The sequence below is a fragment of the Coenobita brevimanus genome, chromosome 14, assembly GCF_032717465.1.
Source record: "Coenobita brevimanus isolate Jiangsu-jjx chromosome 14, ASM3271746v2, whole genome shotgun sequence".
NCBI classification, from domain to species: domain Eukaryota; kingdom Metazoa; phylum Arthropoda; class Malacostraca; order Decapoda; family Coenobitidae; genus Coenobita; species Coenobita brevimanus.
The window spans coordinates 58,639,664-58,664,858 of NC_136967.1; the positions used below are offsets into that span (position 1 = coordinate 58,639,664).

The 25,195-nt window shown below is 46.7% G+C and overlaps 2 protein-coding genes across 2 annotated transcripts in view; both read left to right on the top strand.

Moving 5' to 3' along the window:
• The first annotated feature begins 835 nt into the window (after positions 1-835).
• Positions 836-25,195, top strand: part of LOC145417539 (NADPH-dependent quinone oxidoreductase VAT1-like) — a 46,853-nt gene continuing 22,493 nt past the window's right edge. The window contains exons 1-3 of the mRNA XM_080286251.1: positions 836-910; positions 21,925-22,116; positions 22,838-23,048. Of these exons, the coding sequence (XP_080142377.1) occupies positions 860-910; positions 21,925-22,116; positions 22,838-23,048 (454 nt within the window). The 5' untranslated portion in view covers positions 836-859. The remainder of the gene's footprint in view (positions 911-21,924; positions 22,117-22,837; positions 23,049-25,195) is intronic.
• Positions 12,383-13,599, top strand: Ing3 (Inhibitor of growth family, member 3). Its single transcript, XM_080264950.1, has one exon. It carries the CDS (start codon positions 12,445-12,447, stop codon positions 13,597-13,599), a length of 1,155 nt encoding a protein of 384 aa, XP_080121076.1. The 5' UTR covers positions 12,383-12,444.

Sequence of the window (25,195 nt, forward strand, 5' to 3'; positions counted from 1 at the left end):
TGTGGAGAGGGGGATGTAATGGAGTGTATAAAAGTCCGCGGTGATTAGATCTTCTCACTGGGTCAGTGGTAGCGTGCGCCCGTATGAAAAGTGAGGGATTAAGATCGAATCTCGGCCAAGACGTACCGTGATTAATTTGTTAAGTTTTATTTCAGTTATTACAGGATATACAGAGTAGACAGAAAACGAACAAGTAACGCATCTCTCGTATACTTTTCCAAGAAGGTAATAAATGATTATGTCGACGTGACACAGGCAGGCAAAGAATGTTTATTTTTTCAGAGCAGATGTGGTTTTCACCCTTCTCCAACTCATTATTTATTGCTTATCACCGTGTGTCCAGAGTTCGTGTGATCTGTACTGAACGGAGATACTTCATAATCCATTCAGTCCAAGTTCTCTATCAGCTGCAAAGAAGCATCTGGAAGCCACAGACAGCTGGCAGAATCTAAAATAAAATGTGGCAACAGGAGTAAGTGGCATGCATATTCTGACCTGGTAGTCTTAAACCATTCTTTTCCTTGTGTTTCCTTATGTCAGTAATGTACATATGCATCTAAGTTTAACAATTTGATTCCTTGTCAGGTGGCAAGGAGAAAAAGTCTACGGGGGGTGGGGAGGGTAGGCTTGCTAGCAGGATAGAGCGGAGGGATGGCTGTGTGGAGAGGGGGAGAAGGAAAGGAGGAGGAGTGTGGTTAGGGGAAGTGAGGAATGTCAGAAGGTCACAGTGTCTTTCTGGCCACCACTCGAGTGACTGTCGTGTCCAGTGCCGGGGTGGTCTGCTCATCTAAGCTACAGAAAGCTCACAGTATCCTCTATCTGGCTTATTACAGTTGAACATATTACAGGCTTAGCAATAATGCCCAAGAGGGTGGTGGTGAAGGCAGTTGGCGGATATGAACAACTGCAGGTTCGTTGATACGTGTTTTGCATGCAAAAAGGGTTACGTATTACGTGCTTTTTTATTGTCTCATAAAACAACTCTGTAATGCAACGTACGCTATATATATATATATATATATATATATATATATATATATATATATATATATATATGTAGATAGATAGATATAGATAAATAGATGGATAGATAAACAGACTGAGAGGTTGACAGATGTGTGTGTGTTCTTAACTAATTGTATCTACAGGAATGAGTCAAGCTCGTACTGTCCCGTGCATTAAGCCATTTTCATCATACATTCATTCATTCATTCATTGCCAGACGCCATGTATCCCAGATGGGGTGGCCAATGGCTTAGAGTTAATTGTTTTACAGGGAGGGGCACTAATCCTCCACCAACCCCACTTGACATGTAGGGATGCCAACAGCATCTGGTGTTCCCAGGCGGTCACCCATCCAAGTACTAACCAGACCCAACGTTGCTTAATCCTTAAATTTATGAATAGTTTTGGCACACACTTCATTCGGCAGTGCATTTCACTGAGCAATTGCCCTATTTGAGAAACTGAATTTCCTTATGTCTTTATCGTCTCTCTTTTTATGTAGTATTTTGCAGTGTCCTCTTGCTGATGCTTTACCATAGGTTATATATTCATTTATGTCTATTTTCTCTTCCCCTGAGCTGCATTTATATAGCATGATCATGTCTCCTCTTTTCCTTCTCTCCTGTAGTGTTGACAGATTCAATTTTTCTAATATTTCTTCGTAACTTAGATCTCTTAAACTTGGTATCCATCTTGCAGCTGCCCTTTGTACTTTTTCAATCTTATCTGTGTATTTTTTAAAATGAGGATTCCATACTACTGATGCATATTCCAGGGTTGGTCTGATGAATGACGTTATCTTTCTCAACATGTCTTCATTTATATATGTGAATGCTGTTCTCATATTAGCAACTTGCAATGTATACATGTTACGTACCTTTCTCACTGATATGGTCATCTTTCTGACATGTGTAGGGTTGATCTTCCTAACTTAAAATCCCAATCTGGTCTTTTTCTCACATTTACCAAATCTAATTACATGACACTTGTCCACACAGGATATGAATTAAGCTGATTCATCGTTTCTCCGGCAGGAATAATTTCCGTTGCAGGTTCCGCAACCAAAGACAGACCTTATTACACTACACTGTGCCTGCATATGGTGATGGTAGGTGGTGGCGACCATCATCCACTCACTTGATGTAGTGCTGCATATTTCTTCCTACTTTCTCATTCTGTCTTTGTGTCTGCCTTCATATCTTCCTATTTCTCCCTTTCCTTCTTGCCATTGTTATTACTTTTTATTTTTTTCCCAACTTCAGGGGTGTAATGCTGTGTTTTTAAGGCGACTTCTCGTCGTAAAAACACGAGCACTGGAACGGGGTCCTTTTACTAGACCGGATGTAATGCACTAACAAAGGAACAGGGCATAAAAAGAGACAGTACACCGAATCACATCTATTGCTTAAGTTCTACTCCTTACAGTGTACATACAACAATATTTGACACATAATAGAACAGAGATACAATAATACACTCGTTTACATAACTTGATCCAATATACATTAACACAGGGCACAGGGCAGTCATGGATATGTGTTACTGTTACTTAGAGGAGATATCACTTCACTGCGGTTGTCAGTTTGGATTAATTGTCGTGTCACTGGTGGATAATAATAAACGGGGGAGTCTCACTTTGGTTCACTGTGATCGGGAGTCTGTGGGGGAGATATTACTATAATAGAGGTAGGGTGCGTATGGCGACATCCGACACTGTCACCTAGTCGCGGGGGAGCACTTCACTTGCCTTATCGGCTCACTCACGCACCTACCTCTAGTTCCACAGAAAACTCCCCGCTTCCTTCCTATAGAGGGGACTGAACTGTTTAACGTTTGCGCACGACTTACTATGATACCATTGTTTAATATATCTTTTATTAGACACTGCCACTGTGCATTGGATCACTGTCACTGTATTCGGGGTCACTGTCACTGTCACTGTTTTACCCTTGTTTCTTGGGTGGTTAAGTCACTGGTACTTACTGTCAGGGAGGCTCCCTTGTTTAGGGCCTCGACCTGAGGGGCGGCTCCTTCCTAGGGCCGCGCTGGTGGGGTGCAGGGAGGCCCTGTGGTCTGGGGGCCTCGACCTGATCGGGGGCCCTCGGGACTAGGACCGAACAGTTGGAGGATTCGGGCCTGCTTCCTCTGCTTCTGGGGCGTGAGGGAGCCTGGGTCTCCGTCGTCGTGGACCGCGGTGGAAGGCCTGGGCGTCCGGGGACTGCAGGTGCTCAGGGGGAGAGGCGCCGTCAGGGCTGGGCTGCGGCAGCGTCTCCTGTAGGGCTCCGACAGTGCTAAGGAGCGTCCGGGTGTGGGCGGTAAATCCGCTATCGGGCCTTGCCACCACTCTAACGCCTCCGCTTGGCCAAGAAGCCGGGATGGCGACGAAGGGCTCCCCGAAGGGAAAGAGGCTAGAGAGAGACTCACGCTCTTCATGGTTCCCTGAGTGTGTTCGTAGGGCTGAGTTGGGGCTCTACTTCCCCTAGTGTGGACTTTGGCTGGAGCCGTGAACTTGCCCGGCGTGCGAGGAACACCTATAGGGTGATCGAGGTCTCCCTTTCGCCGAGGCAAGAGGCCATCGACGTGGTGTTCCTCCCGCAGTAGGAGACAAGCCGGAGTGAGGGGCTCAAGAGCCGCACTCTCTCCAATACGGACAGATCCTACCGTCAGGGAATTCTCCACCCTGGTACGTGCCCCGGCCGAAGCTGAGTGTCTGCCCGTACGGGAAACGACTAATGGAGAAACGGGATCACCCGTCTGCTCCGGCGAGAGGCCGGCCCTGAGTCGCCGCTTCCGTAATTGGGTAGCGCTACACGTACGGTAGCAGGGTCTCTCTACCCTGGACCGTATTCTGGCCGTAGCCAAAGTACAACTGGAGAGGGATGCCCACAGGCAACTCTCTCTCCTCAGCGTGTTAAGGCCGGAGCCTGGGGTCACCTTCCCCTTTACACACTCTGTCAGGCCGTAGCCTGTGTCTATTTCTCTCTTATAGCCGTAGCCTTGGGCCTCTTCCTGCCCTTGGGCCTCTTCCTGCCCTAGAGGGTGTAACAAGACCGTCAAGACGATGTTACCTGGGACTGATCTCTTTTCAGTCCCACCCCTGGTCTGACGGTCACTACCCTGCCCGCACAGTAGTTCAGGTTGCCTGAACGCCTGGGGTTGGGGCACTTGCGGGGAATAGGGGCTCAGGGTCGGGATCCCCTGATGACCCTCTTGCCCGAGGTCACTAACCTCACCGGTGTGTCCTCCTGGGGTGGTGGTGGGGTGGCGGCTCGGCGGTGGTGTGGGGGGTGGTGAGGTGAGAGGTCCTGTGGCGGGCTCGGCGGGCATTTTAAGGGGGTTCTACACTGAGTGACAAGCCTAATCCTATAATCCAGTAAGCCATTTTCAACGGTAACCATATGGGGTGACGTGGAGCCTTCTATGATGCCCATGTTAAGTGGATGGAGAGACGCAAATGTGGCGTCCAACCAGGAACCAAACCTCCACACATTAGGTAAACTATATAGAAAGATACCACACTAACCCGTGCCGCGCTGCAGTGGGGCGATGACAGCTGCAACAGAATATTGGTTCCACTGTGTTCAGAACAACCGGCCTGCAGGGGTGGTGGTTTGTGTTACGCTGCGTATTCTGTGCCCCGACTTCTCGGGTCCAGACGCGGTGAAACCCTGGGTTCTTTGTTCCTGACCGGGTCAGTATCAACAAGGAAGGAAAAACACAAACACCACGGGTCAAAAGATACACTGCTATATTATCAGAGAACAGTTACACACACAGTGCTATAGCCAAAGCTGAGAATACACAATAACTTGCACCGATGTTTATGACAATCACTAGAGAGCGATTACACACACAGTGCTATAGCCAAAGCTGAGATTACACAACAACTTGCACCGATGTTTATGACAATCACTGTCCACCTAGTTCAGCACACATGTCTCATATGTGGGTTTACACTTTCCTGGAGTATAACTGGCATACACACTGTAATGCTAGTGTTTTAGGTTCGCCTTCCCGTTCCTTATAGACACGTAATGTGTAGCGGGGTTCTCTTTCGAGACCGGGGCTTAGGACAAATAAGAGAGAGGCAGCACACAAAAACTCTAGGCAATAACCTTACACTTGTATTAGTCAGACAAGGGAAACAGCAGATATTACAAACACAATATTCTGGTCGATTACAAACACTTATATCTAGATAATGTAATTAGTATCTCGCAGGATACTATCAGGGCATACAGTGAGATAACATTCGAGGCGGAGTATGCGGGATTTGTACAGTCCAAGGTCTGTAAGCGTGTGGAGAGGTTAGAGATGATGCTCACTGGGGTCTAGCGAGGCGGAGTTTACTGGTAGCGTGTTCACTTCGTTATTTTCTAGTTGCAAGGGACTTTTGGTTAATTATTAAACAAACTCCACGGCTTGGGTATTTCTCGTATTGCTATTATGATGGTTACTCTGTGTCGGTCTTTCTCACTAGCACTTAGGTTCGTGATTAACAATACACTGTTCCGCCTCGTCACTGTTAGACCATTATTATTCCAATTCTGCTTAGAAACACTTGGGTCTATTACTATTAATTCACTGTTCCGCCTCATCACTGTTTCACTACAATGTCGGCACAGTCACTGTCCTTTGGGTCACTGGGCGGCGGGTGCGGCGGAGAGACAACCCGGCGTTACTTCTGCCGGGGCTGGGGCACCGCCAGGGGAGGCCGTACCTAGAAGGCACGAGATCACGCGCAAGGACGTGTTCTCTCGTCCGGGGCTGCAGGTGGCGAAGGGGCCCATACTCTCCGGACTGGGGACAGGAGTGTAGCCCTCAGGACTAGGGCCGAACAACTGCCTGAATCTCTCGTCCAGGCTCCTGACGGAGGTGGAGTTCCTCCGCCATTGAGGCGTAGGGAGATCCCGTCCGGGCGTTCTGGGGAGGGCCTGGGGTTCCCGAGGGCTGTGGTCCCCAGAGCTGGGCGGCGCCAACAGGAAGGGGCTGCGGCACCGGTCTGCGTCGGGGTCCATCAGGTGGGTCTCCTCCAGGGCCAGCTGTAGGGAGCAGAGGCTGGGGGAAGCTATAGGGCCTCTCCAGTACTCCTCTACGCCTTCAGCGTTGGGGGTCGGGGAACTCGTCTCACGCTGGGGCAGCGAGGCAGCTCTCTGCCACTTCCGACCGTGGGGCCCGGCTACTGGCCGTGGCTTCCCAGGGGCGCGACTACAAGGCACCAAGGCCCAGCTACTGGCCGTGGCCTGAGAGGGTGAGTAACTGCCAGCAAACCCAGGGACACCTTTGGAGTGGCTACCGGCCGTCTGACGAAGGTGGGAGTGACTACAGGTCGACTCCTTCTGGAGGGGTGGAGAGCGGCTACAGGCCAACTCAGGGGCAACACCTTTGGAGTGGCTACCGGCCGTCTGACGAAGGTGGGAGCGGCTACAGGCCGACTCCTTCAGGAGGGGTGGAGAGCGGCTACAGGCTGACTCAGGGGCAACACCTTCGGAGTGGCTACCAGCCGTCTGACGAAGGCGGGAGTGGCTACAGGCTGACTCCTGCAGGAGGGGTGTGGAGCGGCTACAGGCCGACTTAGGGGAAACACCTTCGGAGCAGCTACCGGCCGTCTGACAAAGGCGGGAGTGGCTACAGGTCGACTCCTTCAGGAGGGGGTTTGGAGAGGCTACTGGCCGTCTCCGGAAGGACACCTTCTGACGAAGGCAGGAGCGACTACCGGCCGTCTTCTGGTTACCCTCAGGTCGGCTACTGGCCGATTCCTTAGCGAGGGGCGAGCTGCTACTGGCCGTCTCAAGAAAGAAGGCACCTTCTTGGTGAAAGCGGGTGTGGCTACCGGCCATCTCCTTAGGGGTGCTGGCAGGAGCTGGACAAACAGCTCCACCCCGAAGTTGGTTGGTGGAGGCTCGCCCGGAAGCTAGTGCAGGATTCCTGCTATGGCGACAGCGGGCAGGCTACGGGTCATAGGGGCATGCGGCCCGGGCTGCCTTAGGCCATTGTCGCACCGAGTCTCGGCGCGCTGCTGCTACTCCTCCATGGGGTCCTTGTGGGGGTGTCTGGGAGTTCACGGGGGCACTATGCTGAATCCCTGGTGGAGGCAGCTGGACATTCCAAGGGGCACTATGCTGTATTTCACACACAACGTCATGGTAATATCTCACAAATGCATCAAGCATATCACCCTCGGCATATTCACAGACAACACTATCCAGTATATCCACAGAGACAGCTCGTATAGTCAGGTCCTTAAGCCCAAAGGTTTGCGGGACATAGACGAGGTCCTAGCTAATATAATATACCTGCATGACAGACGGAAAACCTAGCTAGACTTAGACTATGCCACGTCACACAGGACGAGAGTATACAGCATGTCACACCTGGGGGGGGGTGTTAGTGAGGATAGGGAGGGACTGTTTTCCATGGGGACAGGGGCCAGGGGGAGAGAAGGGGGGGACAACACTGAAGAAGGATGCACTAGGGTGTTGTCTTCTGTGAGTGACAGGGAGGTTTTGCACTGTCCAGGGGAAACCAGCCCGTGGATGGGATGAGATACTCTGCTTGTAAGTCACAGGTACTCGGTTCACCAGGGGGGGACACCAAGGGGAGGGAAGAGGGATGCATGGGGGGAAGAGGCACTGGGGAGACACTCCGAGGGGGAGGACAATGTCACACTGGTTGGTTCACTAGGGGTCGAGATCACCACACTGGGGGAGTGGAAAGTCACGAGACCTGTTACTCACAGTTCAGTCGGAGAGGAGAACATGGCCCACGGTTGAAGGGGCCTACTTCGGGAGCTCCAGGTGGTGGCTAGGCATGGGAGGCATGCCGTCCTGGGAGCTGCACAGGAAAGGGTGGCCCTTGGAATGGCCAGTAGTCTGAGAGGAGCGGGACGGTGTGTGGGCGGCTCTCTAGCCACGTTGGCCCTACGGGAGGCAGGGCTTTCTGGGCTGGGGCTGAAGAGGGCCAGTAGACGAGCAGCATATCGTCAGCCCTTCGTCATTGTCAGGGTCCGGGGGAGGGACCAAGGGAGGCCCGGGCCTAAGGTCGGCCGGGAGGAGGGCAGCGTCTGGGTAGGGTTGGCTTCATGCCCGTCAGGGGCGGCCAACAGGGAGGGACTGCGGCCACCTGCTCTGGGAGAAGCCCTGCTGCCATGGTGGACACCTGGGGCGGCCTGCTGACTCCGGGGGCTGTGACCTCAGTGGCAGAAGGAGGTAGTCAAGGGTGGACTACTGCCTTTGGTCTTGGCGAAGCCTGTCAGCACCAGGGAAGGGCAGGGCTGGAGGGACTAGACACCAGGCCTTGGGGATGCCTCGCCGGGTACGGACTCTGGTGGGGAGCCTGTAGGGGGAGAGACTCCCGCCTCTTGGGGAGAGATGCAAGGGGAGGGGCGCCTCTCTCTACCACAGAGGTGGCAGGTCGAGCCAGAGGTGGTCTCCTCCATCAGACAGCCCTGTCGGGCACTGTCTACTCTCCTACAAGGGTCAGGGATGCGGAAGAGGTCAGTGGAGCCTCTCCTGGACACCGCCAGTACTGGTGACGGGGAGTGGGCACCTGTATGGCCGTCCCTGTGGTTGTCGCGACTCCGGCGGAGTCTGCGCTCCTGCCGTAGGGCTAGAGTCTCCTGCCCCTGAGACATCGGGAGGAAGAGGTCGGGCATACTCTCTCGGCTTTCGTCACAGCTCCAGTGGAGCGTGCCCTCCATTCGCCGGGAAGGAGACACCTGTCCTGGGACGTCAGGAGGATGAGGTCAGACGTACTCTCGTGGCTTACACCACAGCTCCGGTGGAGTGTGTCCTCCTTCCATCTGGTAAGGTACTGTACCTGTAATGTCAGGAGGAAGAGGCTGGCCGTACTCTCTCAGCTTTCGCCACAGCTCCGGTGAAGCATGCACTCTGTCCGTCAAGGTAGGGGGATAGTAACCCTAGAGGCTCCTCCTGAGTCCTCAGTCAAATAGGAGCCCATTCCAAAGGACTCGACATCCAAGGGTGTGCTTGGGAGCTTGTCTTTGTAAGTCCCACCTCGATTCTGGTATGTGTTCCCTCTGCTGGAGAGTAGTGTACTTTCCCTGTACAATGCTGGGTGGTCTGGCTGCGCAGAAGAGGGGTGCCGAGTCATGAGGGACATATGTCGTTGATGCAGGGACATCGGGTTAGGTAAATTAGCCCCTCCATCATCTCCTAGTGGGGTGGGTATCACCTCCTCACTCTCTCCTCCTGGGGTGGTGGTGTTAGGTTCACCCCACCACACATGCATTTCAGTTTGCCTGCAGTTGTTGGGTCTGCTCGGCCAACGGACTGGGGTTGATCATCAACATTATGCCTAAAAGTGCTAACGTGATAAGTAGCTGAGCACTGCGGCTAAGCGCCTCATGGCGTCTGTGACCACCTTTAATCTCTGCTGTTATCTCGCATAGACCTACCATTTTTTTTTTTTTCACTTGCAGTGTAATGTTAGGTGTTTTAAGGGTCGGCTTCCCGTCCCTCAAATGCCTAGTGTGTAGTGGGGCTTTCTTTCTAGACCGGAGCTTAGACAAATAGAAGAGAGGCAGGACACAAAAACTCAAGGCTACAACCTTACATGTGTATTACTAAGTTGTACAGTGGAACGAGTAGATGTCACGTATACAGATACGCTGGACCATTACAAATCTTACGTCTAGATATGGGTTATCAGTATCATGCAGGATACGGCTGGAATCAAATTGAATAGCATTTAGACAGAGGTTTATGCACTATCAGTTATAGGAAGTCCGAATTATATATACTCATGGGGTGGTTGGCACTACTTCACTGTTGGTAAGTGTTGTTTTGGCACTAGGGTCTGGGTACAGTTTCTGAAATAGCAAGTGGGATCAGATGGTAACATATTTGCTATACCAGACCCATACTGTTGCACTGTCACTTTCACTCACCCCACCACTTTGATATTACTCTGTTTTCTTAATGCCTTCAATGACGGATTAATTCACTGCTCTGTCCTTATATCACTGAGTCATGGACATGGTGCTATCACTGTCACTCCTTTCAGATCTGGGGGTCGTGGCGGTCAGGTACAGGGGCGGTGGAGCTGTCACAGCCTCACTACTGATGGGACTGGGTTCCGCCGGGGGCCTCTATGTCCAGAGGCCACAGGATCACGCACAGGGGCGTCCTCTCTCGTCTAGGGCTGCGGGTGGCGAAGGGCCCCATGCTTTCAGGGCTGGGGGCTGGAGTCTGACCCTCAGGGCTGGGGCTGAACAACTGCCTGCACTTCTTGCCCAGGCTCCTGACGGAGGACGATGATCTCCTTGATCAGGGTGTAGGGAGATCCTGCCCTGGGGTCCTGGGGGCTGTCTGGGGTTCCCGAGGGCTGCGGTCCCCGGTGCTTGTCGGCACCGTCCGGGCGGGGCTATGGCACCAGCCTATGTTGGGGTCCGTCAGGTGGGTCCTCTCCAGAGCCGGCTGCAGGGAGAAGAGGCCGAGGGAAGTCACGGGGCCTCTCCAGTACTCCTCTAGGGTGGGGACTCCCTCTGAGTCGTGGGTGGGAGGACAGGAGTCAGCTCCTGACGGAGGAGTGGCTGCAGGCTGTCTCCTGTCACAGGGCCCGGCTACTGGCTGTGGCCTTCTAGGGGCGTGACTATTGGCTGTCGCTAAGGGCCGCCTACTGGCCGTGGCCTGGGGAGGGGAGCACCTACCAGCAGCGTCTTGAGGAGGACACCTTCAGAGCAGCTGCAGACCAATTCCTGACGAAGGCAGGAGCGGCTGCAGGCCGTCTCCTGATTTCCCTCAGAGCAGCTACTGGCCGTCTCCTTCAGGAGGGTTGAGCGGCTGCAGGCCATCTCGAGGAGGACACCTTCGGAGCAGCCACAGGCCGCCTCCTGACGAAGGCAGGAGCAGCTGCTGGCCGTCTCCTGATTGCCCTCAGAGTGGCTACCGGCCATCTCCTTCAGAAGAGTTGAACGGCGACAGGCCGTTTCAAGGAGGACACCTTCAGAGAGGCCACAGGCTGTCTCCTGACGAAGGCAGGAGTGGCTGCAGGCCGTCTCCTTATTTCCCTCAGAGTGGCTACAGGGCGACTCCTGCAGGAGGGGTGGGGAGCGGCTACAGGCCGACTCAAGGGCAGCAACTTCAGAGGGGCTACCGGCCGTCTAATGAAGGCGTGAGTGACTACAGGCTGTCTCCTTCTGCCGGAGGGAAGAGTGGCTACAGGCCGACTTGGGGGCAACACCTTCGGAGTGGCTATCGGCTGTCTGGTGAAGGCGGGAGCGACTACAGGCCGTCTCTTTCTGCCGGAGGGAGGAGCGGCTACAGGCTGACTCGGGGGCAACACCTTCAGAGCGGCTACAGGCCGACTCGGGGGCAACACCTTTGGAGCGGCTACAGGCCGTCTGACGAAGGCAGGAGCGGCTACAGGCTTACTCCTGCAGGAGGGGGTGTAGGGTGGCTACCGGCCGTCCCTGGAAGGACACCTTCTGATGAAGGCGGGAGCGACTACAGGCTGTCTCCTGATTACCCTCAGGACGGTTGTTTACCGATTCCCTTGCGAGGGGCGGGCAGCTACCGGCCGTCCCAAGGAGGAAGACCCTTCGGAGAGGCTACAGGCACACTCCTGTTGAACGTGGGAGTGGCTACAGGCCAACTCCTGAGGGGCGCTGTTTGGAGCTGGATAGGCAGCTCCACCCCGAACTGATCCGGCGGTACTTTTCCCCGAAGGTAGTGTCGGATTCCTGCTAAGGCGACGGTGAGGCGGCTGCGTGTCATAGGGGCGCACGGACCAGGCTGACTTGTGCCGTTGTCGCACTGAGTCTCGCGGTTCGGCTGCGGCTCCTCTGTGGGGTCCTGGTGGGAGTGTCGGGGAGTTTCCGGGGGCACTATGCTGCAGTTCACTTCTTAGCACTATATTGCATTTTACGCAGTTTCATTACTTTCTCGGCCAGCAGCTCAGTTTACAGTCAGATATCATCGTTTGTGTTGAGACCCACGTTAATCTTCACCATCGAATTGTGCAAGGAGACAGAATAATGCAGGATTTACATAGGAGTCTCTTTGGCATTCATAATTTTTCTTGAGCAGAAGTTGTATGTACGACTGATTGTTCCTGCTTTCCTTTTTCATTAATCAATGAGCTACCGAACATTACACAGCCAAACCGCAGAGAATATTATAATAAAAAGTACGTCAGAACAGAATGATTCCAGACGATAATTCACTGTCATGGTGACTTGTTTACCCCGTGAACTAGTTAAGATACTTTGTGAATACCTTCGCCGAGGTTGTCCAATGGCAGAACAGTGTCGTCCTTGAACGAGAATGTTGACCAATAGCTTGGTTTCCCCTAGATACTATTCTGTGTATAAATTCAGGGGATTGTTTTGGTCTGCTTCTAGGGAGCTGTGGCTGTGGCTCATACTGGGAAATTGCCCATAGTTCCTTATCCATTGAACACTGTTAATCCTGGTATAAGATGTTGTATCTAGAGGACTTCCTGGAGGTGATAGAACAGATCCCACAGGAAATTAGGGATCGAACGACTGACTTGAGAGAGCTTGATCTAGGAATTCAAAACACTTCAGACCAGTTGGAGGAGCAGATAAAGACATTTTTTGGAAGTGCAAAGAAAATGAAGCCACAGGAAAGAGATGCAGAGTACGAAAAGATCCGCAAGGAGTATTACAAACTTCTCGATGATGCAGATGAAAAGGTAAACATAGCGACAAACATGCATGATCTTTTGGAAAGATATATGAGAAAGTTGGATCAGGAACTGGAGAAATTTAAGTGCGAGCTTGAAGCAGACAGTCCGGGTATAACAGAAGTGCTAGAAAAGAGGTCTTTAGAGTTAGATGAGCCAATTAGAGACAATCAAAAGGAAAACCGATATGTTGTCACAAACTCAAGCTCTTCTCGCAGCTCAGAACGTCGTCAGTCATCAACAACCAGTGTTGTGCCAGTAAAAAAGGAGGAGAGGTTAGAAACAAGCCTTGTTACAAGTATGTCTGTATCTCCTCCACCTCCAGCAATCTCTTACACATTAAGTCATATGGGTGCTGGGAGTAATGCCATTGCTGCTGCAGCATCTCAAGCCATTGCAGCAACACAGCAGATGCAACAAGGTCGACGCACAGCTAGTCTGAGGGCCTCATATGATGCCATCACCTCAGGTGTTCAGACTAATGATTTTACAATTGGTAGTGAACTAGCAAATGCAGCACAAACAGCCCTTGCAGCCTCAGCACTACCACAGGAAACGGTTAGCACTCCAACCACTGGCAACACAAGTTCTGGGTCAAGTAACAAGAAGCAGAAGAAGAAGCATAATTCTGTAAGCAACCTGGCTGCTGCTACAGTGATGGAGGCGTCACCAGCGCCTTCGGATGACTTGCTTCATGATGCTCTTATTGATCCAAATTCTGAGAATCCTGACTGGACCTACGATCCCAACGAACCGAGATACTGTATATGTGATCAGGTCTCATATGGTGACATGGTTGCATGTGATAATCCAAAGTGTCCTGTGGAATGGTTTCATTATCCATGTGTTGGCATCACTGCACCTCCCAAGGGCAAGTGGTACTGCCCTCAGTGTGCTGCAGCCATGAACAGACGGGCAAGAAAATGAAGTAATATGGTGTGCTTAAGACAATATCACGCAAAAAACACTTTATTGAATCAAGTGTTTACAGTAGTAGTATCAGTAGATGTGGCTATACAACTTGTATAGGCTACATTGTTTTACAGTGTGGGGGAAAAAAAAAAAGTAACTATACCAGTATGCATGAATAGGAAGCAGACTAATTTGGCTCCAAGATTCATATATATATTATCAGTTCTATTTTTTTTTTTTTTTTCAATGAAAGTTATTGATTTTAAGGTACAGTAATGGAACTAGCTGTTAAACAGTGCCATACCTGTGCAGTGCTGTGGACCCAATAATAGAATTATTTTAATGGTTTGGGTTGTTCAGTACTATGCCATGTATTCCGTTTCTACTGAGCATACAAAATTCTCTGTGAAACATTGATTCCCAAGTTTTCTGTCATTGCATTGTACTCTACAGTTAGGCTGTATACGGTACTACTCATATACAAAATAGGACTGATGTATTTTTATGCATTACGTTTTAGAAAATGTTAACCCAACACAGTGTTTATGCTACTGGAGAGCAATTATGTGATGCCATGTACGGCAGTGAATATTATCAATAGCCTTCATAAAGAAAAAAGATCAGAGATATGTTCTCACTGGTACTGTAAGGTTATTGTTTGCTTATGAAGAATGTATACCCTGCAGTAAAACTATAGATGTTTCAGTTGCACTATATTGTAGGATAGAAATTTTAAAGGGTTTATGACTGATAACATGATTACTGTATAATTTTGTAATTAATACAAATAAATTTTATGTACATTTATGATCCTGTACCATAAGTATTTTTTTTTATTATAGTCCTATATTTTGGAATTACAGTAAGTTAGTCTTGTATTTTGGAATTACAGTACCATACCATATGTATTAAGAAATAGCTAAGTGAAGTTATGGAACATCTACATAGATAATATAGGGCATTTTAAATGTTGTCTTGGAATAGTTTGTTACAGTCCTTTCACTTATTATGCAAGAATTTGGGTGGTAGAAGACCTCGCTTTCTAGAAAGTTTGTGCTTTATGAATAACATACCGGTACCATAGGGGTATATTCTAATTGGTGGGGTGGCAACCTCAAAAGACACCCTTTTGGCCCCTATTCTGTCATTTTGCCTGTGTATTATGGGACATTAAACACATGTATACAGTAAATATAACCCACACAATAGACCCTTACCTTAAAATGTATGCAGGAAAGGCTTAATTGACTTCAAGAGATGGGTTCCGAGGCAGTTACAGTGCCCCGGCCCCAGCATTCATCACACCACCACCACCAGCACACTCCACATCAGTCATGAATTTCTCAGAGCCCAAGGCAGACACAACAGATACACCATCGTCATCATCCTCGATTGATGGTGAGGGCACTGGATCTTCTTGTGTTGGAGAGGTGGTGATCAGTCTGATGCCTTCGGTTCACTTCCTTGGCATGCTTGTCTCTGTAGTAACAGAGGGTGTTTTCTATGGCATCCAGATCCTCTTGAGCTCTCACTTTGCAGTTTTTGTTCATTTTCACATGATCTTTAAACTTGTCAAAGGCTGCCAGGATTTTGCTGATCAGTTGATCTTCGCTATCCATGGCCATGGCATCACTTCCTCTCGCGTTCTACAAGAGTAGGTCACACTTTGTGGCACAACACCAGATTCGGCTCATTTTGCAACCCTGATTTAGCATTTTCTAAACCAACTCGCACACTACCAATTATTTTAATCCCCCCCCCGCCCGTCATGCTCTAGGCATTTCGTGTTGTAGAAACTTGTGCATTATGCAGACGGACTGTATTTCACTTGTACTTTTTTTTTATTGTAGTAATGTAGCCTTCATGTATTGTACATCTATCTCTCTATCTGTTGCCAGACGCCTTAATCCCATACAGGGTGACCACAAACAAATCGCCTCCACATCACCATCCCCCACCATTTCATTGCCCTGGTCCCAATTCACACCCACCTCTCTCATATACCTCTCCACTCCATCCCTCCATCTCATCCTTGGCCTTCCCCTCGCTCTTTCCACCACCTCACTCACACTTTCCTCATCAGTCTCTCACTCTCCATCCTCTCCACATGGCCAAACCACCTCAGTGTGTTTCTCCTGACACTTTCTAACACATCCACATCCACACCACAATGCTCCTTCACGTGCTCATTTGTCAGTCTGTCTCTCCATGTGACTCCACAGGCTCCTCTCAAAAAACTCATTTCCACTGCTCTCGCTCTTGACTTGTGTCCCTCCAACAACGTCTAAGCTTCACATTCATACGTTAAAGTTGGCATCACAATACTGTCATGTAATAATTTTTCACTTCCATGCTCACTTCCCTGTTTCTTATCACTGCCTTCAAGGAACCAGCAACCTTTCTTCCTTGTTGTACCCTTTCAAGCACTTCACACTCCAAACTTCCATCTTTACTCATCACACTACCCAAGTACTTGTACGAACTCACATTTTCCATTTCCTCATCATCCAACCTCACTGTACATTTGCTGACTTCACTTTTCTCGAAAACCATAACTTTACTCTTCCCTCCATTCACCTTTAGATTCCGTTTCTTACTTTCCCAAACTCATCCACCAAGCCTAGCAGCTCCCCTTCATCTTCACTTAACAACACAGTGTCATCTGCAAACAACAGTACAGGGAGTTTCCAAACACTGCCCTCACTCATTAGGGTCACTCCAACATCCACTGCCCTATCTTGTACCTCTTTTATAACCCCATCCATACACAGATTGAACAGTCATGGAGACATGGCGTATCCCTGTTCCAACCCAGCCTTCAAATAGAAAAACTCACTCAGTTCACTATCCACATGCACTGCAGCCTTAGCACCATCATACATACTCTTCACAGCATTCAACAACTTCCCATCAACTCCATATATTCTTAATACTTTCCATAATCCTTGTCTGCCCACCCTGTCATATGCTTTCTTTAAATCCATGAAGGCTGCAAACAACTTCTTTCCCTTCTCTAGAAGCTTTTCCACTAAAGATCTAAGAATGAATAACTGATCTACACAACCTCTTCCCTTCCTAAAACCTCCCTGTTCTTCTCCAACTAATTCCTCTGTTATTTCCCTAAATCTGTCAATAAGTATCCTACTGTATACTTTTCCAGTTACACTAAGAAGACAAATGCCCTTATGATTACCACACACTTCTTTTTCCCCTTTCCTTCTGTACAATGGAATAAATATTCCTGACTTCCAATCCTTCGGGACTCTACCTTCCTCCCAGGCCAATCTGCACATCTTCCACATCCGTTCTACTACTATCTCTCCCCCATGCTTCACCATTTCACCACACACTCCATCAATTTCTGGGGCTCTTCCCATTTTGACTTTCTTCATTGCTTCTACAACTTCCATCCTACTGATTCCTTCCAGTCTTCTCACCTCCCTCCTTCTCCCAGCCATTCCCCAGCCACTTATACTCGCATTACTTTCATTCTCTATGTTCAACAATTCCTTAAAGTGTTCTCTCCATCTGCTCACTTTTTCTCCCTTCTGGACTAGTAATCTATCATTTTCATCATTCACTTCCCTGCTAAATTCATTGCCACCCTGTCTGACTCTCTTTACGTCTTTCCAGAACATTTTCTTACATTCCCTCCACTTGACACACAAATTCCTTCCAAATTCCTCATCCACCCTCTTCTAACTCTCTCTTTCTAATCTTTTCACCTCTCTCTTCCTTTCTACATATAATTCTCTCTTCCATCTTTCAACTTCTTCCACACCCCTATTTCTCATCCATTCATTAAATGCTTTTTTCTTTTGTTCCACGGTCTGTCTCACCTCTTCACTCCACCATGCTGTTCCTTGCACCCCATTTTGTCTTCTTTTCACCCCACATACCACCTGACATGCTGCACATATTTCTTCTGTGAATATCTTGCACACACCTTCCACATCCCCAGTCTGCTCCAATTCATATTTACCAAATCGTTCATCCACTTCTCTCTTATATTCTGCCATTTTCTCATCCTCTTGTAACCTTTCCACTCTCCTCACAACTCTCCTTCCTCCCGTCCTTCCCTTCTTCTATTTCTCCATTTTACTTGGACCATGATTCTGACCACCACCAAGTGGTTGTCAGAAAGTCCACTCCCCCAACCTCTAGATGCTCTTGCATCCATTACACATTGTCGCATCCTTTCATCCACACACACATAATCAGTCATTGCCTTCCTTTCATTCTGCTCACCATCCACTTTTCTCATCACTCACCATGAATACCTGTGGATCATTTTGCGCCTGAAGAGGGTATGGACTATCACCAACCCCCTCCCAGCACAAATGTCCACTAAAGCACTGTCATTCTCATCTGTCTCAGCAGGCACACCCTGGTGCACCTCCATCCACCTTCATATTCCCTACTTTACCATTCATATCACCAATCAAAAACACCCTCTCATTTCTTTCAAACTTTTCCAAGCACACTTCCACATTTGTTCAGAACTCTTCTCTCACTCTGCTTGCACGATCTTGTGTTGGCTTATACACGCACACAATTGCCCACATCTGTAGTCCAACTTTCACTCTTACCCACACAATCCTTGGGCCAGCTGATCCATACTCTCTTATATTCTCCTTCCATCTGTTAATCACAACAATACACAATCCTTCTTTTGCCCTCTCATTCTCACCTACTCCTGCACATATACCCCATCCATACTCCCATTCTCTCACACTCTAACCCTACCATTTAGTTTCAGTTAATCCACATACATCCACTTTCGCACCCTGAAGCACCTGGACAATCAGCACCTGGACAATCTCTCTCTCTTTCATCTCATCATTTGCACCACTTACATTCCACGTTGCCATCTGTATCATGTCCTTAGTTCTGTCCTTAGTTGTCATATTTTGGTCAGTCCTGGTCCGAGGCTTCTTGTTCATATTTTTAGTTAGTTGTTCTCTGGGGAGATGCACTAACCCTTCGCCAACCCACTTCCTGTCACGTAGGGAACATGTGTTGGTTGGTTATAAGGTTACCACCCAGCGTTTTAAATGATTTCATGGTTTACAGAAAATCATTTGGCTTGCCACTTGATGTAAAGCTACCCTAAAACAGGGTACTACTACACTAAGTGGGTGGATGATGGGTGCCCCCACCTACTACATACAGTATATAATTGTAGAGCTTTTTAGAAATGAAGCTCTTGAGCAATGTGAGTGATGTACAGAGAGTGAATAGGATTCAGAATATTGTTACTGTATTCTGAAAGGTGTGGAGTGAGGAAGTCTGAACAGCAGAGTCAGAGAGAGTGTGCTTAGATGGTATGATCGTGTGGAGAGAAAGTGTGTAAGTAGAATGATGAAATAGCTATATCTGTGCAAGTTTGAAGGTGAGAGGAGGCATGGGAGGCCAAGAGTAAGGTGGGTAGATATGGTAAATGAATGTCTTCAAAAGCGAAAGATAGAGAATGATGAGGCTAGGGAACTGACAGCTGATCAAGCCAGTTAGAATAATTCTGGATGGAGGAGTTTAATACAAGGGTTTGGCACCCCTGTTTTTTCCTGGTGCTGGTTGCTGGATTAGCTGTAGGTGATAGGTGTTAGGAAGAGTGTAAGTGCGGATTTGTAACCATGTGAATTAGTGTCAGGATTCTGAGTGCATGAATGGTGAGTGAATGAGAGTGTGGCCCATTCAGTTGGGCAGACTTTGGTAAAGTTCTCCATTTTTTTTTTTTTTTTTTTTTTTTTCCCTGGCTTTCTGGACTGTAACCTCATCCCACCCAAGGGTAGGAAAAGAGGTACCGGTATGGATGGTGGTGATATAAAACTACAGTACAGTACGAGCTTTTGCTAGTGCACGTGCAGTAAACAGTGCCCTCAGCTGGACCTCTCATGTCAGATCACTTGCTAAAACCGCCTCAAAGAAACTTGGATTATTGTACAGAGTCCGTAACTTCTTCGCCGATGAGCAGTTAGCTATAATTTATAAGAGTCATGTGCGCTCTCAGCTTGAATATTGCTCACCCTTGTGGAATGGTTGTGGCGTGGTTGCATTAAGACAACTAGACAAAATTCAGAATAAAGCTGTTAGAATCATTAACAACCCTGCCATTACATATAAACTACCTCCCCTGCAAGTAAAAAGGAATGTTGCCTCCCTTGCATTATTTTACAGATATTTTTTTGGCAAATGCTCAGACGAAGTTGCGTCCATGGTGCCACCTCTCCATGCCTTCCCTCGTGCTACACGGGCATCTGGTAGCGCTCATGACTGGAATGTCACTCAACCATATTGCAGAACTTCTGCCTATCAGAATTCTTTCATTCTCCGAACTGCATCTCTCTGGAACTCGCTTCCCCAGAGTTGTTTTCCTCCAAATTTCAACCCACAACTGTTCAAGTCTAATTGTTACAGATATTTTATGAACAGAGGACACCAGTAATCTGGTGTATGGATTATTATTTTTTTTACCCATTTGTTTTTCCTTCCTCCGTTCTGTTATTTACATATATATATATATATATATATATATATATACATATATATATATATATATATATATATATATATAAAAGTAGTGAGAAAATGTTGAAAATACTATGGCAGGAATAATGATGATGTATATACTAGGTTTGATTTTCCATCCTCTGTTTGTCTGATAAAAAAATTGTATCTATCTATCTATCTACTAAATACTGCAGTACAATATTTTCAGTAAACAAATCACTGTCATTGAAGACCTGTATCTTGGAGGAAACAGTTTTGTAATTTAGTAGTTATTAAAACATGACAGTCATGTACTGTACCATGATTTCTTACTTTGTATGGTACTTTTTAAAATTCTGTATTGCAGGCTAATAATTACTGTATACCGTAAAGCAATATTGAATTCTTGTGTGATCACTGGATTATTGCACCAATTACTTATGTGCCAGTAATGTGATATTCTTTCAGCATACTGAGAATCATCCACATTGTCATCAACACAGGTATAGTAATAATTTATTTTGTATGCCATTTTAGTTTCATATACAGTACAAACTTTCAAAGCTGAAATTCCTTTTCCAAAACTTCCACCTTCCAAAATATTTTTCATGCAGTGGAGAGGTGTTGATATCACCTGTCCTCACATAATCAGTGTACTGTACATTTTTTTTTTTTTTTTTATGTAGCTATTAGAAGATAAAAATTACTAATGCAAGGTACTTCACTGTGTTTGCTGTTAATGGTGCTGTAGGCTGTTAATTACACGAGCATCTCATTAATTACCGGTAATATGATTGTACATTTTAAATTTTTCATTTTCCATAAAGCCTTTGGACTCAAACATTTTGAATTGTAGAGTTTGTACTGTTCTATTAAGCACTGTAGTTTTCAAGAGAGATCAAGAGTGTACAGTACTACCATTATTACATACAGGACTACATTGTTATATTTTATCAATACATTACCACATTGTTATCCTTTACCAATACATTGGTGTTGGAGAGGGACACCTTCATACGGTGGCACGGTGACACTGATAAAGCTAGACATCTCCTCTGTCTGGTAACACAGATGAACCTCAGCTCCATTCCTGTCCCCTGAAAGGAGAACGGCAGATTGCAGGATGAAGGCAATTTCGGCCTGCAGTCCACTTGGCTCACATTTCAGATGAGCCTATGGCTACAGCAACTATTACTACCTGTTCCACTACTCTTGCCTGTACATTAGTACTGGTTTGAAGCATCAGTCATATTCTTTTCATATTACCTTAAATATCAAGATTTTTTTATTATTTTTTTTTTAAATGCACTGTGGTCTGTGGTGTAAGGTTGAACTTCTGCCTATAAATATTCTGGACTACAGTTGGCTAACATCTCACAAGGAGTAAGGTGGAGTGGTGTGTATTTTTCCTCTTCCTGATATATAGTACTGTACTGTACTTTGTTGGTGTATTAGTACCTTTTTTTTTTTTTTTTAGTTTGTGAGTTGCTTATTGACTGGAGTTTTGTTGCTGTGGTAAGAATAATTTAGTTACCTATGTAGATGACCATCCTATTTCAGTACAAGTGGAGAATTTTGCTTATAAATTTTTTTCAAGTTCAGTGCTGTATAGTAATGCTTTACTTTTTGTGGTCAATCACATAATCTGTGAAGTAGTTTAAGCGTGAATATTTTTATAAATTCAGTCAATCAGATGCTCCAGGTGCTGTATTAAATTATGCCATTGTCAGTATATTTCCCAGCAGAGGCCTGTGGCACTAATGTTGTTATTTATTTACAGTATTTGCTTATTTTTTTATGCTTATAATTTTACTACTGCATGTATATACCGCTGATGATTTTGAACCTCAGGTGGAGGAGTGCCCACCAGCCCCACCCCCTTCAGCTGGGCAGGTGCTGGTTGGAGTCAAGGCCTGTGGACTCAACTTCTATGACGTGTATGTTCGTCAAGGCCTCAGCCCATATGTACAGCCCCCTTGTACTCTGGGCCTGGAGTGTGCTGGAGTGGTGAAAGCTGTTGGAAAAAATGTGCAGTCCATCCAGGTCAGTTTTTTTTTTTTTTTTTTTTTTTTTTTTTTTTTAAGAAGCATTTTTTTTTTTTTTCTTCCCCTGAATATGCAGTGTTTTAGTGAAGGACATCAGTGACACCCAGATAACAGGCAGCAGTTGAGGTGATATAAAGGGTGACATAAGTATCGTCATCATCATCACCTTAATCATCATTCCCACCATTAACTGAGATGAGAGGGCTTTAGAAACAAGAATAAGAATGCAGAGAAGCAGAAGAATCTTCAAACAGAGCACCCAATGAAGTGCCTTAGGCCATACAACCATTTTCAGTCCATTCACTGGTTATTTAAGGCTTTGAAATTCTCAGCTCAACCTCTTAAGCCAAATGATCCTTGCAAAATTGTGCCTCCTGATGTTGCCTACTGCACTTGTACCAGGTGGAATTGGCCTGTCTCTTAGGCAGTCCTGTAGATAACCTAGTCAGGTAGACCCCAGCTGGATTTTGGGGATTCCCTTGAGTGGTCGGAAGGTATGAAAGATTAAACATTGATTTGATAGGAAATGTGAGTGTAGTTTTCTGCTTTGCTGCATCGGTGCAGTATTTTGACACACTATACTTCAGTGTAGTGGCTGACTTTGCAGTACCCTGTAACCAGACTGTGCTTGGTGTTGGTAACATAAATTTATGAAACACTTCCTAATGTACCTCCACCACCTCTGATCCATTCCTTAATGTGTTGTGGCTTTGCATCAGGTTGGTGATCATGTAGCAGTGCACTGTAATGCTGGAGGTGCATGTGCTGAGGAAGTGACGGTGGATGCAGCCTCAGCCTTGGTGTTGCCCCAGATTATTAGTTGGGAGAAAGGTGCCGCCTTTACTGTCAACTACCTCACCGCATACTTTTCTGTTATGCACTTAGGAGGACTTAAAGAGGGTGGGGCAGTCCTCATCCATGGCGCTGCAGGTGAGATGAAAAAATTATATTATGGTATCTTAGGTTAGGAATGTGATGAAGATTTTTGTTAAGAGTATTAAAGTTTTTTACAGGGTGCTGTTGTATGTAAGCAATTACAGTTTGAATCTTACCCTCGTTGGTAGGCAATTGTTATTTTTTCTTGAATAAACAGATTATTGCAAGACCTTAAGCCCATTTTGTCTCATACTGAAAGAGATAGATCTCCCTACCAAGAAAGAGGGTCAGACCATCCTTGATCACGACCAGGCATGTAGAGGAGAGTGGGGACAACTCATCTCGGACCAGGGATGCAGGTGTGAACAACCACACAACTGCCAATGTTGTAAAAGATTTCTTGCAGGGTTTCTAATGAAGTTTCTGCACCTTGAATTTTGCACTAACATGGGTTATTCTAACTTTCAGCAATGTCCCTAGGATGTGACATAGGAGGAGTAGCCTACCTGATGCTATTAAAGGCTTGGTGGTTTTCAGATTGGTATACTAGCAGTGGCTTCAGCTTGCAACCACTAGTGTAAGCCAATCTTTTGTAGCATTGAATGTGGTCAGTGTCCTCACTTCCTTAAAAATATGTATACACTCTGTCTGTCAGTATTTTCCCCAAACCATCCAGTTTCACACAGAACTTGTTCAGCAACATTTTCACTTTCAGTAATTTTTGCCAGTAATTCTGGATAAGCATTTGATGAATATTAATACAAGCCTTGAACTTTTGAAAACCCCTATTATTTGCCACATATTAATTTCAAGTATCAACAAGTTGCACATCTATATTGCTTCTAACCTTAGTTTGGATGACCATAAGGCTAAGTGATATGTGCCACTGAGTAGTCTGAATTTGATCCTTCATCCAGAAAAAACAGCTTCTCCATCTTGTAAGTAACAGGTGATCACTGTTTTGTAATTATCAAGAATTTTGAAGGAGGCAAACCTTTTTAAGATCCTCCATTAGAGCACTCTTCTTCAAAATACAGGAAGTTCATTAGTAGAGTATGCAAGGCAGAGCTCACAAGAGATGGAATGAATAAATTTATGTTGTTTCATAGCTTTTAATCCCTTCGTACACGATGACGTGTTTGTCATCATATGGGTGTGGCAGCGACTATACTCGTTGACGCTTTTGGCGTCATTAAAGCATACAAACTTTTGTCAGAGGAAAAGTTTTCAGCCGATCGGCATCATTTTTGGAAGTGTCATAGCTTCCCTGCTCCTTGACAAAAGTAATGAGTTGGCAACTGTGGGTCCTGATACCAGCAAGAGAGCTGACAGGTTATTCAGTACCAAATGAGCTGTGAGTGGGGAAGGTACTGCACGGCTCTGTCCCTATAAATTTCCACTCTTACTCCAGTCCTGGCCGTGCAACATATTTCACTATACCAATAGTGTTTGGGCACTGTTGTGATTAGATTTGTGTTTGGAATAGGATATTTGGTGTTTGTGAAGCAATCCTGGTCGTTATCAACCGTTGGCCCAACGAAGATTATGCTACTGTTTCTAATCAACTACACTGCCTCTACCCTGCACCAAATGTGAGTATTCAGCTTTAATAATAGTGACAGTGAATCATGTGAATATAGTGTGCATATCCAGTGTACAAAGAATTGGTGAAATACATGCAGTAGCTTAGAGGAAGGCAGGAAACTGCCCTACAGTCACGACACGGCATGGGTGCACCATAGTTTTTTTCATATTTCTCGAAAACTCTGAGGCCTAGGATCACCGTTGTGGGCTCAAATGAAAGCCAATTAAATTCTGCATAGGATGATAAAAACATGACAGTGGCACGAAAAGTTCTTTGCCAGAGCTCCCTGAATAAAAAAATCTGTTGTCTGTTGGAAATGGGTTTTACTTTTTCGCCAATTACTCAAACACCATACCTCATATCAATCTGGGACCTCTGGCATTCAAAAGCTAATAAAATTCTCTTTCCAGTGATGGAATAACATGTAGAGATTGAGTAGTCAACATTCAACTTATGATGTTGGGAAGTGAAATGTATGCTCTTGAATGTTTATTCACACGGCCCTAACGTATGCATAGCGTGTTTTTTGTGTGTGTTTTTTTTGCTTATCGTGTAGAACAAACATCGACGAATAGCAATATGTGGATTTTGTGGTAAAATAAATATGTTTGGGTGG

What these genes read in the sequence shown, in the direction of transcription:
- Ing3 (XM_080264950.1), top strand. Translation starts at nt 12,445, where the DNA reads ATGTTGTATCTAGAGGACTTCCTGGAGGTGATAGAACAGATCCCACAG.